A 15,926-nucleotide genomic window follows, 5' to 3' on the forward strand; every position below is an offset into this window, starting at 1 on the left:
TTTAATGAGTAATTTATTTACTTAGCCATAATCTCTAGAGTATGAGTTAATTCTCTTTTTCAGAATTTTGATGATCATAAAATTTTATTTGTAGCATCTAGATATTGAATTGATGGGGTCAACTAATCTTGGATTTTATTTTTCTCCTCTGAAACTATAGATTAAATAAACTTTTCTTTTAAAAGCACATGTCCTGATATTATGCTATAGCAACAAAAAAGAGAATACTACAGAATTCTGGCCTACTACTAATTTGCAATAAGTGTACTTGTACAAAAAAAAAAAAATTAGGGCAATACATTAGGTAAAAGGAAGGGTTACTGTTTAAAATGAGCCAAAATGACTAAGATCAAAATAGAAAAATAAAATGAAATACATCCAGAATACCAAAAAAGAAATATCTAGGAGTCAACTCAGGATATCCCATATGCTAGTGAAGCACTCTACCAATGAGTTATTACATTGTAAGCCGAAATTTTATGGTTTTAACTAGTAGAGATCAATATGACATAAAATGAGGGCAAGTTTGGGGTTATTTGGTTGGTTGGTTTGGTTTTCAAGACAGGATTTCTCCATGTAGCCCTGGCTATCCTGGGACTCACTCTGTAGATCAGGCTGGCTGCAAACTCACAGAGATCTGCCTGCCTCTGCCTCCCCTCTGCTGGGATTAAGGTGTGCCCCTATTACTCAGAAGGCCCAAGTTTTAAAATGCACAACATTCCTTTCTAACTACAGGCAGCTAAAACATGAATAAGTAAAAAACTTAAAAAGTGTAACTCAAAAATCACTTGCCATTTTTCCGGGAAGTCTTTTGCACTGCCATTGGTGCACAGGGCTGAGCAGGCGTTACCTCAGAAGTGGAAGAACCAGTGTGATGCGCCTTTACCTTGTCAGCCCAACTGACACCTGTGGGAGCCAGACATGGGGCAGTTACTGCACCAGGTAAATTCCTATTGAGAAAGAAAAACACATGTAATAAATTAAATATCAAAGTAATTGCTGTGAAAATATAACATTATATGTAAATACTAAATCTTTCTTGCCATTACTAGTTTTTATAAGAAACAGTGCACATCACTCGACACAGGCACTACTAAAATGGTTCCTTCTTCTCTGTGTACATTCCTTTTATAAACTACACATGTGATGCTTCGTTGGCAATATTCCATTTTGGCTCCTAGAAAATTAAGTAATACTAATTTCCTCAAATCTGCATAGTTATCCTATCCACTCCTTCTACAGTCACTTTAATAGTTCACATTTATCAAAACTCCACTGTCAGCTTAGCCTGGAATCAACTAAAGAATTATGACACAATGAAAGCAAATGCATTGGTGAGCATTACAGACTGCTCAGGTCTGAGGAGACAGCATGGCTGTGAGACTACTAAAAGGCTCAGGTTTTACTTGGGTTAAAACAACCTGACAGTGACATCCTTCTTCTCCTTCTGTGGTCCAAACATATCCACCCACCCCCTTTGCAACCAAATTAGGTCCTGAATGTTAGTGCACTGACATGGAAACAGTTCGGCTGGCTGGGAGGGGTTAGGGTAGCTTTTGACCTCCTTTTCTGTGGTATAATATGCAAAGAAAACTTATTACAGGTAAAGAGACAAGATCTACTTTCCTTCCCACATTTTCTGTTCCCTTAATCAATGGCTTTAAACAAACACTCCCAATTTTTCCTGCTGTATACGTATTCAATGGTTTACTTCCTATTAAAATTTTGAATTAAAATAATAAACGAAATTCAAACTTTATAACTCACATTTCCATTAGTAAGCACAACCCAAGCAGAATGAGATATGGATACTAAAGGCCGGCTATGAACTACATCAGAAAGTAAAAAGAAGCAATACATTTTACAACAATAATGAATAGGATCACACCGAGAACACTGTGGGAACGTTATCCACATAGACACTGTCATGAATACAGTCAACATGAAAACCCTCTGGGTATGTCTATGAGGCAGTTTCTACACAGGAATAACAAATACGATGATTTTGAAACAGCATTAAAATGGCAATGGAAGATGCTTGTATCTACGGCTCCTTGTCTCAGCTATCAAAAACAATGACTTTATGAAATTCATAGGCAAATTGAGGGAACTGGAAAATATCATCCTGTGTGAGGTAACCCAATCACAGAAAAACACACATGGTATGCACTCATTGATAAGTGGATATTAGCCCAAATGCTTGAATTACCCTAGATGCACAGAACACATGAAACTCAAGAAGGATGACCAAAATGCGGATGCTTCACTCCTTCTTTAAAAGGGGAACAAGAATACCCTTGGCAGGGAATAGGGAGGCAAAGTTAAGAAAAGAGGCAGAAGGAACACCCATTCAGAGCCTGCCCCACATGTGGCCCATACATATACAGCCACCCAATTAGGTAAGATGGATGAAGCAAAGAAGTGCAGGCTGACAGGAACCGGATGTAGATATCTCCTGAGAGACACAGCCAGAATACAGCAAATACATAGGCAATGCCAGCAGCAAACGACTGAACTGAGAACTGGACTCCTGTTGAAGGAATCAGAGAAAGGACTGGAAGACCTTGAATGGGCTTGAGACCCCATATGAACAACAATGCCAAGCAACCAGAGCTTCCAGGGACTAAGCCACTACCCAAAGACTATACATGGACTGAACCATGCACTCTTCTACATCCTGACCTCCAGTTGAACCAGAACCATTTGTTGAAAATGCTATCTTTTAATGTTATCTTTTTTCCACTTAATGTCTTTACATCCTTTGTCAAAGATCAAGTGACCATAGGTATGTGGGTTCATCTCTGGGTCTTCAATTCTATTCCATTGATCTACATGCTTGTCTCTATACCAATACCATACAGTCTGTAACACAGCTTGAGGTCAGGGATGGTGATTACCTCAAAAGTTCTTTCATTATTGAGAAGAGTTTTCACTATCCTGGGTTTTTTGTTATACCAACTGAATTTGCAAATTGTTCTTTCTAACTGTATGAAGAATTGTGTTGGAATTTTGATGGAGATTGGTTTGATTCTGTAGATTGCTTTTGGTACGATGGCCATCTTTACAACATTAATCCTGACAATCCATGAGCATGAGAGATCTTTCCATCTTCTGAGATCTTCTTTGATTTCTTTCTTCAGAGACTTGAAGTTCTTGTCATACAGTTCTTTCACTTGCTTGGTTAGAGTCACACCAAGGTATTTTATATTATTTGTGACTACTGTGAAGAGTGTTGTTTCCTTAATTTCTTTCTCAGCCTGTTTATCCTTTGAGTAAAGAAAGGCTACTGATTTATTTGAGTTAATTTTATATCCAGCCACTTTGCTGAAGTAATCAGGTTTATGAGTTCTCTAATGGACTTTTTGGGGTCACTTAACTATACCATCATATCATCTGCAAATAATGATATTTTGATTTCTTCCCTGACAATTTGTATCCCTTTGACCTCCTTTCATTGTCTGATTGCTATGGCTAGGACTTCGAGTACTATATTGAATAAGTAGGGAGAGACTGGGTAGCCTTGTCTAGTCCCTGATTTTAGTGTAATTGCTTCAAATTTCTCTCCATTTAGTTTGATGTTAGCTACTGGTTTGCTGTATATTGCTTTTACTAAGTTTAGGTATGGGCCTTGAATTCCTGATCTTTCTAAGACTTTTAACAAGAAGGGGTGTTGAATTTTGTCAAATGCTTTCTCAGCATTTAATGAGATGATCATTTTTTTTTCTTTGAGTTTGTTTATATAGTGGATTACGTTGATGGATTTCCATATTTTGAGCCATCCCTGGATACCTGGGATGAAGCCTACTTGATCATGATAGATGATTGTTTTTATGTGTTCTTGGATTCGGTTTGAGAGAATTTTATTGAGTATGTTTGTGTCGATATTAGTAAGGGAAATTGGTCTGAAGTTTTTTCTTTGTTGGGTTTTTGTGTGGTTTAGGTATAAGCATAATTGTGGCTTCATAGAAAGAATTGGGTAGTGTTCCATCTTTTTCTATTTTGTGGAATAGTTTGGACAATACTGTTATTATGTTCTCTACGAAGGTCTGATAGAATTCTGCATTAAACCGATCTGGTCATGGGCTTTTTTTGGTTGGGAGACTTTTAATAACTGCTTCTATATTTTGGGAGTTATGTGACTCTTTAGATGGTTTCTCTGATCCTGATTTAACTTTGGTATGTGTTATCTATCTAGAAAATTGTCCATTTCATCCAGATTTTCCAGTTTTGTTGAGTGTAGGCTTTTTGTAGTAAGATCTGATGATTTTTCCATACATAATTATCTGATTAAATATTGGAAAAGGCTTTAACATAATACAACATTCCTTCATGATAGAAGTATGGGAAAAACCTAAACATAATGAAAGCAACTTACAGCAAGCTAATCGCCAACATCAAATTAAAGGAGAAACTCATAGCAATTCCGCTAAAATCAGACACAAGATCAACTGTCCACTCTATATCTATTAATATAGTATTTTAGGTTCTATATGAAGCAATAAGACAATTGAAAGCAATCAAGAGTATACAAATTGGAAAACAAGAAGTCAAGATTGCTATTTCCAGATGACATATGATAGTATACATAAGTAAGCCCAAATATTCTACCAGTGAACTCCTACAGCTATACACCTTCAGTGAAGTAGTAATATATAAGATAAAGTCCAAAACAACCCAGTAGTCCTCATATATACAAACAATAGATGGGCTGAGAGAAAAAAAAACTCAGAGAAGCAATACCTTTCACAAAAGTCATAAAAAGTATCTTGGGATAACTCTAACCAAGCAACTGAAGACCTTTATGACAAGAACTTTGAAGAAAGAAATTGAAGACCTCAGAAGATGGAAAGATCTCCCATGCTCATTGACCAGTAAGATTAACAATTAGCAAAAATGGCCATATTACCAAAAGCAATCTACAGCAGTCCATAGAATGGGAAAAAATCTTCACCAACCTCATCTGACAGAGGGCAAATTTCCAAAATATATAAAGAACTTAAGAAACTATACATTATGCAAATCAAAACAACCCTGAGATTTTACCTCACACCAGTGAGAATGGGTAAGATCAAAAACTCAGGTGATAGCAAATGCTGGTGAGGATGTGGAGAAAGAGGAACACTCCTCCATTGTTGGTGGGATTGCAGACTGGTACAACCATTCTGGAAATCAGTCTGGAGGTTCCTCAGAAAATTGGACATTGAACTACCTGAGGACCCAGCTATACCTCTCTTGGGCATATACCAAAGATGCCCCAACATATAAAAAGACACATGCTCCACTATGTTCATAGCAGCCTTATTTATAATAGCCAGAAGCTGGAAAGAACCCAGATGCCCTTCAACAGAGGAATGGATACAGAAAATGTGGTACATCTACACAATGGAATATTACTCAGCTATCAAAAACAGTGACTTTATGAAATTCGTAGGCAAATGTTTGGAACTGGGAAATATCATCCTGTGTGAGGTAACCCAATCACAGAAAAACACACATGGTATGCACTCATTGATAAGTGGCTATTAGCCCAAATGCTTGAATTACCCTAGATGCATAGAACACATGAAACTCAAGATGGATGACCAAAATGTGGATGCTTCAGTACTTCTTTAAAAGGGGAACAAGAATACCCTTGGCAGGGAATAGAGAGGCAAAGATTAAAACAGAGACAGAAGGAACACCCATTCAGCGCCTGCCCCACATGTGGCCCATACATAAACAGCCACCCAATTAGACAATATGGATGAAGCAAAGAAGTGCAGGCCGACAGGAACTGGATGCAGATCTCTCCTGAGAGACACAGCCAGAATACAGCAAATACAGAGGCGAATGCCAGCAGCAAACCATTGAACTGAGAACAGGAACCCCGTTGAAGGAATCAGAGAAAGAACTGTAAGAGCTTGAAGGGGCTTGAGACCCCATATGAACAACAATGCCAAGCAACCAGAGCTTCCAGGGACTAAGCCACTACCTAAAGACTATACATGGACTGACCCTGGACTCTGACCTCATAGGTAGCAGTGAATATCCTAGTAAGATCATCAGTGGAAGGGGAAGCCCTTGGTCCTGCTAAGACTGAACCCCCAGTGAACGTGATTGTTGGGGGGAGAGTAGCAATGGGGGGAGGATGGGGTGGGGAACACCCATAAGGAAGGGGAAGGGGAGGGGTCAGGGGGATGTTGGCCCGTAAACTGGGAAAGGGAATAACACTCGAAATGTAAATAAGAAATACTCAAGTTAATAAAAAAATAAAAATAAATAAATAAATAAAAGAAACTATACATTAACAAATCAAATAATCCAATTAAAAAATGAAGTATAGACCTAAACGGAGAATTCTATTTTTTTTTTTCTTTTTCGGAGCTGGGGACCGAACCCAGGGCCTTGAGCTTGCTAGGCAAGCGCTCTATCACTGAGCTAAATCCCCAACCCCAGAATTCTAATTTTTATTGGATATTTTTAATTTACATTTCAAATGTTAAGCCCCCTATCGCATTCCCCTTCCCTTCTTCTATAATGGTGTTCCCCTTCCCATCCACCCCATCCTTCTCGTCCCACTCACAAATTTCCCCTAAAATGGGGGTCCAACCTTGGCAGGACCAAGGGCTTCTCTTTCCATTGGTTCCCAACAAGGCCATCCTCTGCTACATATGTAGCTGGAGCCATGGGTCAGTCCATGTATAGTCTTTGAGTAGTGGTTTATTCACTGGAAGCTCTGGTTGGTTGGCATTGTTGTTCTTATGGGGTTGCAAGACTCTTCAGCTCTTTCAATTCTTTCTCTAATTCCTCCAACGAGGGTCCTGTTCTCAGTTCAATGGTTTGCTGCTAGCATTCACCTCTGTATTTGACATGCTCTGGCTGTGTCTCTCAGGAGAGATCTATATCCGGTTCCTGTCAGCATGTACTTCTTAGATTCATCAATCTTATCTAATTTTGGTGGCTGTATAAATATGGGCCACCTGTGGGGCAAGCTCTAAATGGCTGTTCCTTCTATCTCTACTCCAAACTTTGCCTCAATATCCCCTCCTATGAGGGGATTTTTGCCCCCCCTTTTAAGAAGGACTGAAGCATCTGCACTTTGGTCATCCTTCTTCTTGAGCTTTCTGTGGTCTGTGGATTGCATCTTGGGTAATTCAAGCATTTGGTCTAATATCCACTTATCAATGAGTGCATACCATGTGTGTGTTTCTGTGATTGGGTTACCTCACTCAGGATGATATTTTCTAGTTCATTCCATTTACCTATGAATTTCATGAAGTCATTGTTTTTGATAGCTGAGTAGTACTCCATTGTGTAGATGTACAACATTTTCTATATCCATTCCTCTGTTGAGGGACATCTGGGTTCTTTCCAGCTTCTGGCTATTATAAATAAGGCTGCTATGAACATAGTGGAGCATGTGACTCTGTTGTATGTTGGAGCATATCTTTTGGGTATATGCTCAAGAAGTGATGCCTAATGACATTCTGCTATACTCATAGTCAGGAGCCTGGCATGATCACAATCAGAGTGGTTCCATTCAGCAAGTGATGGAAACAGATCTAGAGACCCACAGTTAAACATTAGGAAGAACTTAGTGAATTATACAGAGAGGGAAGAAGAAATGTAGGAGGCAGAAATGTTTAGGACTCCACAAAAAAAAAAACCCTACAGAATCAAAAACCTAGACTCATAGGGGCTCACAAAAACTGAACTGGCAACCAAGGAGCCTGCATGGGTCTGATCTAGGCCCTATGCATATATTACAGTTGTGTAACTTGGTCTCCTAACAATGGTAGCAAGGGCTGTTTCTGACTCCTGTCTGCTTTTGGGATCTGTTTCCTCAAACTGGGTTTCCCAGATCAGCCTTAATATGAGGGGAAGTGCTTAGTCTTATTGCAACTTGATATGCCATGTTTGGTTGATATCCATGAGAGGCCTGCTCTTTTCTAAAAAGAGATGGCTGAGGAATGGATGCGGTAGGTGAGGTGTTGCTGAGAAGAGTAGGAGGAGAAGAGGGGGCGAAGGAAAATTGCAGTCGGGATGTAATATATGAGAGAATGAATCTAATTTTTTTTAAAGCATAACCCATGTAAAGAATATCAGTAAGAAGAAATAAACATATAAAAGAACTACACAGACAGTCTTGAATTGAACAATACTCTAACTGAAATTTTTTAAAACTTTATCAGGAAGACTCAAAAGCAAGTCTGCTCTATCAGAGCAAGCCTCAACAACTTCAAAGAAACACTATCTGAGACGCTCTGAGTTAACAACTGTTGTCTATGATACAGTCTAGAGCAACAGCAGTTGTCTCTCAACCTGTAGGTTGTAACTCCTGTAGGAGTTGAATATCCCTTTCACAGGGATAGCTCAGACTATCAGAAAACAGAACAGATATTTACATTATGATTCATAAGTGTAGCAAAACTAGTTATGAAGTAACAATAAAAATAATTTTATGTTTGGGATTACCACAACATGAAGAACTATAAATGATTCTAGCATTAGGAAGGTTGAGAAGATTGCTTTCAAGTTTTGGCAGCACATATAGTCCTAGCACTATGAATGCTAGTCATTGAGGTAAAGTTTCCCATTGGGCACCAGCTTTATTTCCCTATGTTCAGGGGCATAAACATGTAGTATCTTCAGCAAAATGGTTTTCTACTCACCTTGGGGAGGGTAACCAATGAACACAGTAAGGTGACTCCTAATGACACACAGATACACTCAGGTCAGTGCATATTCAACCCTCATCGGAGAAGCTGCTTCTTGTAGGAGATGGTAAGTAATATAGAGACTTCTAAACAATGTGCAAAGTGACTTGGATGCCATCTACCCTAAATAGGATGGCTTCACCAACCCCTGCCCTCAAAGCTCAGACATCTATGCAGAAAAGGAGGTAGACAGTTTTAAGAGCCTGAGGTATCAGGTAACTTCAAGGAAACAGCATTTTCTAACACAACAGTACTGATGCACATATAAACTCATAGACTGTGACAATGTGCTAAGATTTGTACAAGTTCAAGCCAGACAAAATCCCAACATGACGTAAGAGAAGTGAGCACAAAGTACCACCTCTAGTCAAGAAATTATTTGTAATTGATAGCTTCTGAGAGAGGGAAAATAGTTCTCCTTTAGTGCGGTGTTACTAGGTATATTAACTACACTGCAGGGCAGGACTTAGTGTTAGGTGTAGTTGGCCAATATAAATTGACTCCCATGTTGTAGGTGTGTATTTGTGTGTGATTTTTCTGTGTTGGTTTTAAGAAGCTATATGGGTGGGGGAGGGAGAATCTAGGAAAAACTGAGGGAAGTGAAAGAATTTTAGTAAAATTTATTGCATGAAATTCTCAACTAAATAAATAACAAAATAATAATTCAGAAAAAAATGCAATTAAATTAAAGAAAAATTCCACGCTGGAATTTGGTTGGCCTGATCTTATTCAGGTCTTGAGTAGGTAACCACAACAGCTATATATTCATGAATGCAATAGCCCTGTCGTGTCTTAAAGAAAAGAATTTTACAGCACTCCTCCCAATCCTCTTAGATTCTTTACTGCCCCCTCTTCTGTGATAGTTCCTGAGCCTTGAGGGTGGAGGACATTGATACAGATGTTCTATTTAAAGCTGAGCACACGTAGTCAATTATTCCTTTGTGTTTATGTTTGTGTTTGTGCGTGTGTATGCTGAGTTCTAAGCAGAAATTGGTGAGTACTTCCTGGAAATGATAGATTGTTTTTCACATATGGGGTTGATATCTATGAATATTTTTCTCTTTAAATCCTGGGTTTATAATACTATGAGTATTTTCATCTCACCCAAAGTTTAAGCTTCTTCTTGCAGTTGATGTTACATTCATTCTATCTGCTGATGGGCTTTGGATCACATGACGTCCTGGAGACATCTTCTTTACTTCCCACGCCAGTGAGGTTGGTCTGACAATTTAGAACATAGATGACTTTAACAAAAAAAGGAGAAACAAACTAATCTTTGCTTTTGATTGTTAAGAGTAAAAACATGGTCAACTTCTAACTTCTGCCTGCAATCTTGCTAACCAAAAAGGTACCACACTAACAAGTAAGCGCTCTTTGATGGTTTATGGTACAGGATTTTCCACACAAAGAACAACAGCCACTAACTTCCCTCAAAAAGATCATGGGGTTACAAAAGACATGAGACACATTTGTTTGCGACAGGGTACATTATGTAGGTCTGACTAGTCAGGAACTTGTTATGTAGATCAGGCTAGCCTAGAACTCAAGAGATCCTCCTGCCTCTACCTGAAATTAAAAGTGTGCACCACCATACCCAACTGAGATAAACCTGTTACAATCTACAAGCTTCTCCATATGCTCAGAAAAGTAAATTAAAACAATACTACTAATTCAGGTTAATTTGTCTGATTTTCCAAATAACTAGGTTATGGAAAAAAATCAAAACAAATGAAATAATGAGGGTTAAAAGAAGAGCACAGAAGAATACATGAAATTTCCTTCCCTACCTCTTAATCACCATAGCGTAGAAACACAAAGATGCCATTACTCTTTACTGGAGAAGCTACATGGATTAAATGACCTTCTCTGCCTTTTTATTTTCTGCCCCATAATCAGCTGACAGGATACATATCCCACGGAAATAACTTTTAAGGAACATCCTAAATTCAAATCCTATCATTCCAGCCAGTCTCTCTATAGTTTACTTTCCATATAATGTAGTCATTAGATATTTGAACCCCTAACTAAAAACACAAGAACAAAAACAAAGCCATATAAATCTGATTACTAATAGAAAAAATTTTTCAGATAAAATAGTATTCAAAAACCCAAAGATTTGAGTAAGTTATAAGCAAGTCACCTTTCTGAAAGAAGTTATGGCCCTACCAGATGAAGAATGCTCATTTCCAATCAACTTCGCCAACACTTGTTATCTTTTATTTTTTAAAAAAAATCAGCAAAATGGTGACACAGTCTTTGGCTTTTTTTTAATTGTGTAATTTTATTAGTATATCTAATAAGAATAACATGTTATTGCCATTTGAATTTTTTTCTTTGGGAGTTTACATATTGGTATCCTTGGCTCACTGTTTCTATTAAAATTTGTGTCATTTTCCAAATGATTTAAGAAAGTATATTGCTGCTACTATCATGATTATGATTACATGTGGTTATAGATGCATTATTAGTGCTGTTATGGAAATGTTTTACATTTTAAATTTACATACAGGGTTATTCTTGTTAAATCCAGTAAGTCAAAATATTCTTTGGTGGTTTCTAATTTTATCTCAAAGTCTTTATTTAAAATACAGCTATATAAAGTTTATCAGTGTTTTAATATATACATATATATGTATATATTCAATCCTAATCTTTAAACCCCAAGTCAAGCATGACTTGAAGAATATGCTAATAAAGACTAATGCCATCAACAGGAAATTTGAGGTTGTTTTCCATCTGTTGGAGCTGCCTTGTGAGGCAAAGAGAAGACATGATGGTAACTCGTTAATGCAAATGCTAATGTGTGTCCTTGGCATGGTGATGCACACCTTTAATCTCAGCACTGGAGAGACAAAACAAGCGGATCTAATTTGAGACCAGTATGGTCTACAAAGCAAGTTCCAGGACAACAAGGGCTGTTACATGGAGAAACCCTGTCTAAAAACCAAGAGATGCACTGAGCGCTGAGAAAATGACTCAGTGGGTAAAGTGCCTGCCATGCAAGCATGGAGACCTGAGTCTGGATCACAGTATCCCTGGAAAAACCCAGTGTAGTGGTGTGCATCCATAATCCCAAAGCAGAGGGAACAGATGTGGACGGTCTCTGGTGCTTCCTGGCAAGCACTCTGGCTAAGCCTGATAAACTCCAGGTTCAAGGAGAGACCTTTCTCAAAAAATACAGTAGAAAGTGATAAAGTAAGACACCCAGTACCAACTTCTAGCTTCTATATACACACAGAAATGCATATGCACAAATACTTGTGTGCACCCAAATAACACACACACACACACACACACACACACACACACACACACACACACAGAGATAGACAAAATATTTGGACTTGAATATAACTCATATTCTGTCCTATTCAACTAGAAATTTAATGCAATAGGCTAAGAAACCTGCTGAATGCTAGAATAAACAGTATCACAGCAATTTTGAACCGGTTATAAACAGTAAGAGTTTTGATACACATTTCTCTCTTTGTATTACCTACCTTGTCACCAGTAATTTTTAAGAAATGTGTATAGTTAGAATGAACATGAATGACTTCTCATAATGTACATTTTCTAATTTGACTCAAAGAATAAATGAGTCTCAAGTATTCTCATGTGCTTAAAGTCTATAACATGAAATGCAATAACCTGAAGTGATATGAAGAGAATACTAGTTTACTGCAATATAAAAATTAGCATATAATTAGGCTTTCTAGATTTCTAAAATTATAACAAAATGAAATCTTGATGTGGTATTCTAGTGCAAGTAAAAGTATCTAGAGAAACTAAAAAGCAATCAATTTCCTCACTGCCTACCATATAAGAAAATATATTATACCTTCCCAGAGTCTGTGCTTACATTAGTATTCCCTAAACTTGCATGACTGTTTGATCTGTTGTCTTTGTCTTCAAGGCCAATGTTCCACCCTCCAAAAACCGTATCATCCATATACAGCATTATGTATAAGTCCCATTTTGTTATACTATTAGTTAACAAAATCCATGCATCTTATGTACCAATAATTTCTGTACTAAATAATATGACTTGCACTGGCAGGGGCATTAATAATAAATATTTGTTACTGAACCAAATGAGAAATATTAGACTGTTACAGGTTTCAAATCAACGAAATTCACTATCCACTGTCAATTTCAAAGTTTGCTACTGAAACTAGGGTTACTACAAATATAAATACCAGAGTTCGTTACCTGCTTTGAGCATCTGTCTTCTCTAACTTTTCCTGAAGTTGAATCCAGTCAATCAATGCTTTAAAATCTCTCACATAGTAATCCAGCATCATTAGCACCTCCTAATTTAAATAACAAAACATTAACTACTATTCTGTGAAAATAAATTCTGTGAGGGAAAAAAGAGCTTTAGGAAAAATTATCAAAGCAAAGGGCTTTCACATTAATAATTTTTACATTTGCATTCATAAAGAAGACATAGTCTACTGATATAATCTTTTGTTCTTTTGGAATTGTTGCTTGTTTCTCATTCTGTTAGTAAGATAATGTAACGTAATTTAAATCTAGAGCGTAAAGATCAAGAAATGACACTAATACATCTCAAGGTCTTATTAACTAGCAATCATTTTAACTAGCAATTCTTTTATTGTGCAGGTTCTATATAGAAAAGTACATAAATAATACGTGTAAATTGTTAAAAGGAAAAAAATCACCTGACCAACACCAAACACACAAGTATATAAGTCACTGAAAAGACCTTACAAGGATCACACGTGAAAAAAAAAAAAAATACCAATCTGAAAGTTCCTTGGTGTACCCTCCTGAGCGCCACCACAGCCTCTCTCCCAGTAACCATTGTCTCTAGTGTAACACTGAGTATAAGTGACAAAAAGAGTCATAACTTTATGATTCCTTAGAGAGAAAAGCTTTCAGCTTTACAACCATTAAATACAATTTTTGTTTGGATTCTCACATATACCCGTTATTGAATTGAGGAACTTTCCTTCTGTCCTTCTACCTCCCCCTTTACATGAGTTCCAGGAAATCAACCTTGGGTTGCCAGGCTTGGGCAGCAAGAACCAATACCTTCTGAGCCAACTGACCAGCCCTGGGCTTTAATTCTACAAAGTTCCCATTCCATATAACTCTGTCTCTATCCCATACATATTATTTTTTATTATTCACATTTTTATTTCTAATTTCTATCACAATATCTTCCTTAACAAATAAATTATTCTGAAATGATCTCCTGAGCTTCTCCATCTACAGTTATGTATTTTCTGGGTCAAGCCCCCTATAACTGCTTAGTTCATAAGACTCTTTCACTACTCTAAAGCTTTCTGAAAATTTACTACAATTCAGCTAGACTGTCTTCAGTGGGAGAACTGGCCTTAATTATACATTCTATCTTTATGGGAAATTTGATTTAAATAGCCCTGCTGTCAGAAATTTTAAAACACACACACACACACACACACACACACACACACACACACACACGTCTTTACAAAGAAAGTAGTATTAGTCAAAGGCACAGCTGAACATAAAGAAAGATACAATATCTCAAAGAATTAAAAGCAAAAGGAAATTCTTATTCTTAAATAGATTTAGCAGTTAACAGGGTTGTTGATTTTTAAATTAAAAAAATCAACATTGTATTCTATTAAGTATACTTGTATATTCTTTTCAAAAGATTTTTTTTATTTATTATGTTGGATGTGTGTTTTACCTGCATGCATGTCTGTGCATCACAGGTGTGATCAGTCACATAGACCCAAAGAGGACATTGGAATGCCTGAACTAGAATTACAGGACAATTTTATTAGCTACTATGGGTCCTCTGGAAGAGCAGCCAGTACTCTTAATCACTGAGCCGTCTCTCCAGCCTCTTCCCACGTGCTATCATGTATTAAAACAAAGTGGTGTATGAGGAAGAATTAAAATAATTGTTATTATAAGGACTCACTATAAGCTAGAATAATATTATATGAAAGTAAAAGTCTTCATAAGTATATACTGCAAGTTCTAACCACTAAAAAACACTAAATTCACACCAACATGGAATAACCTAAAAGACATTATGCTAAGCAAAATAAGCTAAATGAAAAGGAGAAAGCAGTGTATTGGGAAAACTAGCACAATGCACAGAAACAAAATTAAGGTTAGCATGGACAAGAAGCAGAAATGAGTAGACTATAGGTGTGTGTGTGTGTGGTGGGGGGTCTACTGTAAAGCATAAGGACTATTGCTAAAAGTATTGCATTATACACTAAAAAATAAATAGATTTTGGTGCTATTACTATACACACACTAAAGAAATAAGGTGATGACTATTAATTAGCTTATCTAAAATAATCATTTCATTATAAGTAGCAAAACATAAGAATATAACTTAAATGCATTCACAACAAATACAGGTATACATAAATAAATAATACCATCTATAGTTAGATCCAAAAACTATATTTATAGATACAAATCTAATAAAATCATAAAGACCTATGAGGAAAATAACAGAATGAAAAGAAGAGCTGTTCTATATTTGTGAACAAGGAAGAATTAATAAATATTCTTAAGATGTCAATTCTTAACACTGATCCTACTTCTGAAAGATGCAATCCTGAATATCACATTCCTGAGGAATTAAAATCCCAAATGTTGAAATCCTAAAATCTAAACCCTTGGAAAAATCACAATTCTCATTTTTAAAAGACTTTGTAAACAAGGAGGCAGAGAATAAGTACAATTCTGGGAAAGAGATAGCCCAAGTGATGTGTTAATAACAAAAACAAAAACAAACAATTTAAAAATGCATAGTGTCTCTGTACAGCAAGCACTCCTTACCACTGATGACATTCTAGGAACATTTAATTAGTTATGCTACACTTGCCCAAAGAAACAGAGGCTTTCTCACTGGTTCAAAAATAACACATGTGTAAAGAGGCAAGAAACAATGCAATGTTGTTGCTATTCCATGACCAGTGTTGTTTCTGCATGAGATGTACTTAAAAGTATCCAAAACAACACTGAACCATACCAAAGAAGATGAGTAAATTTGGTAGAAAATGCTTTTGTTGGTATATATCTCAGAAGAATTTCAAAAAGAATAAGTGAGCAGAAAACAAATACAAACATTCTGTCTGAGGAGAGTCATGCCCCTTACCCCGAATGAAGCTCTTCATAATAGAGGACTTTAAAATATGGTTAGTGATCTTGGAAATCAGCCGGGTCTTATGCACTAGCTGTAGATAAATGACCAGT

At 36.8% G+C, this 15,926-nt stretch overlaps 1 protein-coding gene across 3 annotated transcripts in view; it reads right to left on the reverse strand.

The window, feature by feature from the left end:
* Positions 1-682: 682 nt before the first annotated feature.
* Positions 683-15,926, reverse strand: part of LOC116907280 (S phase cyclin A-associated protein in the endoplasmic reticulum-like) — a 59,764-nt gene continuing 44,520 nt past the window's right edge. For all 3 annotated transcript variants that reach the window (XM_032910231.1, XM_032910232.1, XM_032910233.1), the window contains 3 exons: positions 12,906-13,006; positions 9,801-9,917; positions 683-950 (listed from right to left, as the gene is read on the reverse strand). In XM_032910231.1, the coding sequence (XP_032766122.1) occupies positions 785-950; positions 9,801-9,917; positions 12,906-13,006 (384 nt within the window). In that variant the 3' untranslated portion in view covers positions 683-784. The remainder of the gene's footprint in view (positions 951-9,800; positions 9,918-12,905; positions 13,007-15,926) is intronic.

This window comes from Rattus rattus, chromosome 8 (genome assembly GCF_011064425.1).
Source record: "Rattus rattus isolate New Zealand chromosome 8, Rrattus_CSIRO_v1, whole genome shotgun sequence".
NCBI lineage: Eukaryota > Metazoa > Chordata > Mammalia > Rodentia > Muridae > Rattus > Rattus rattus.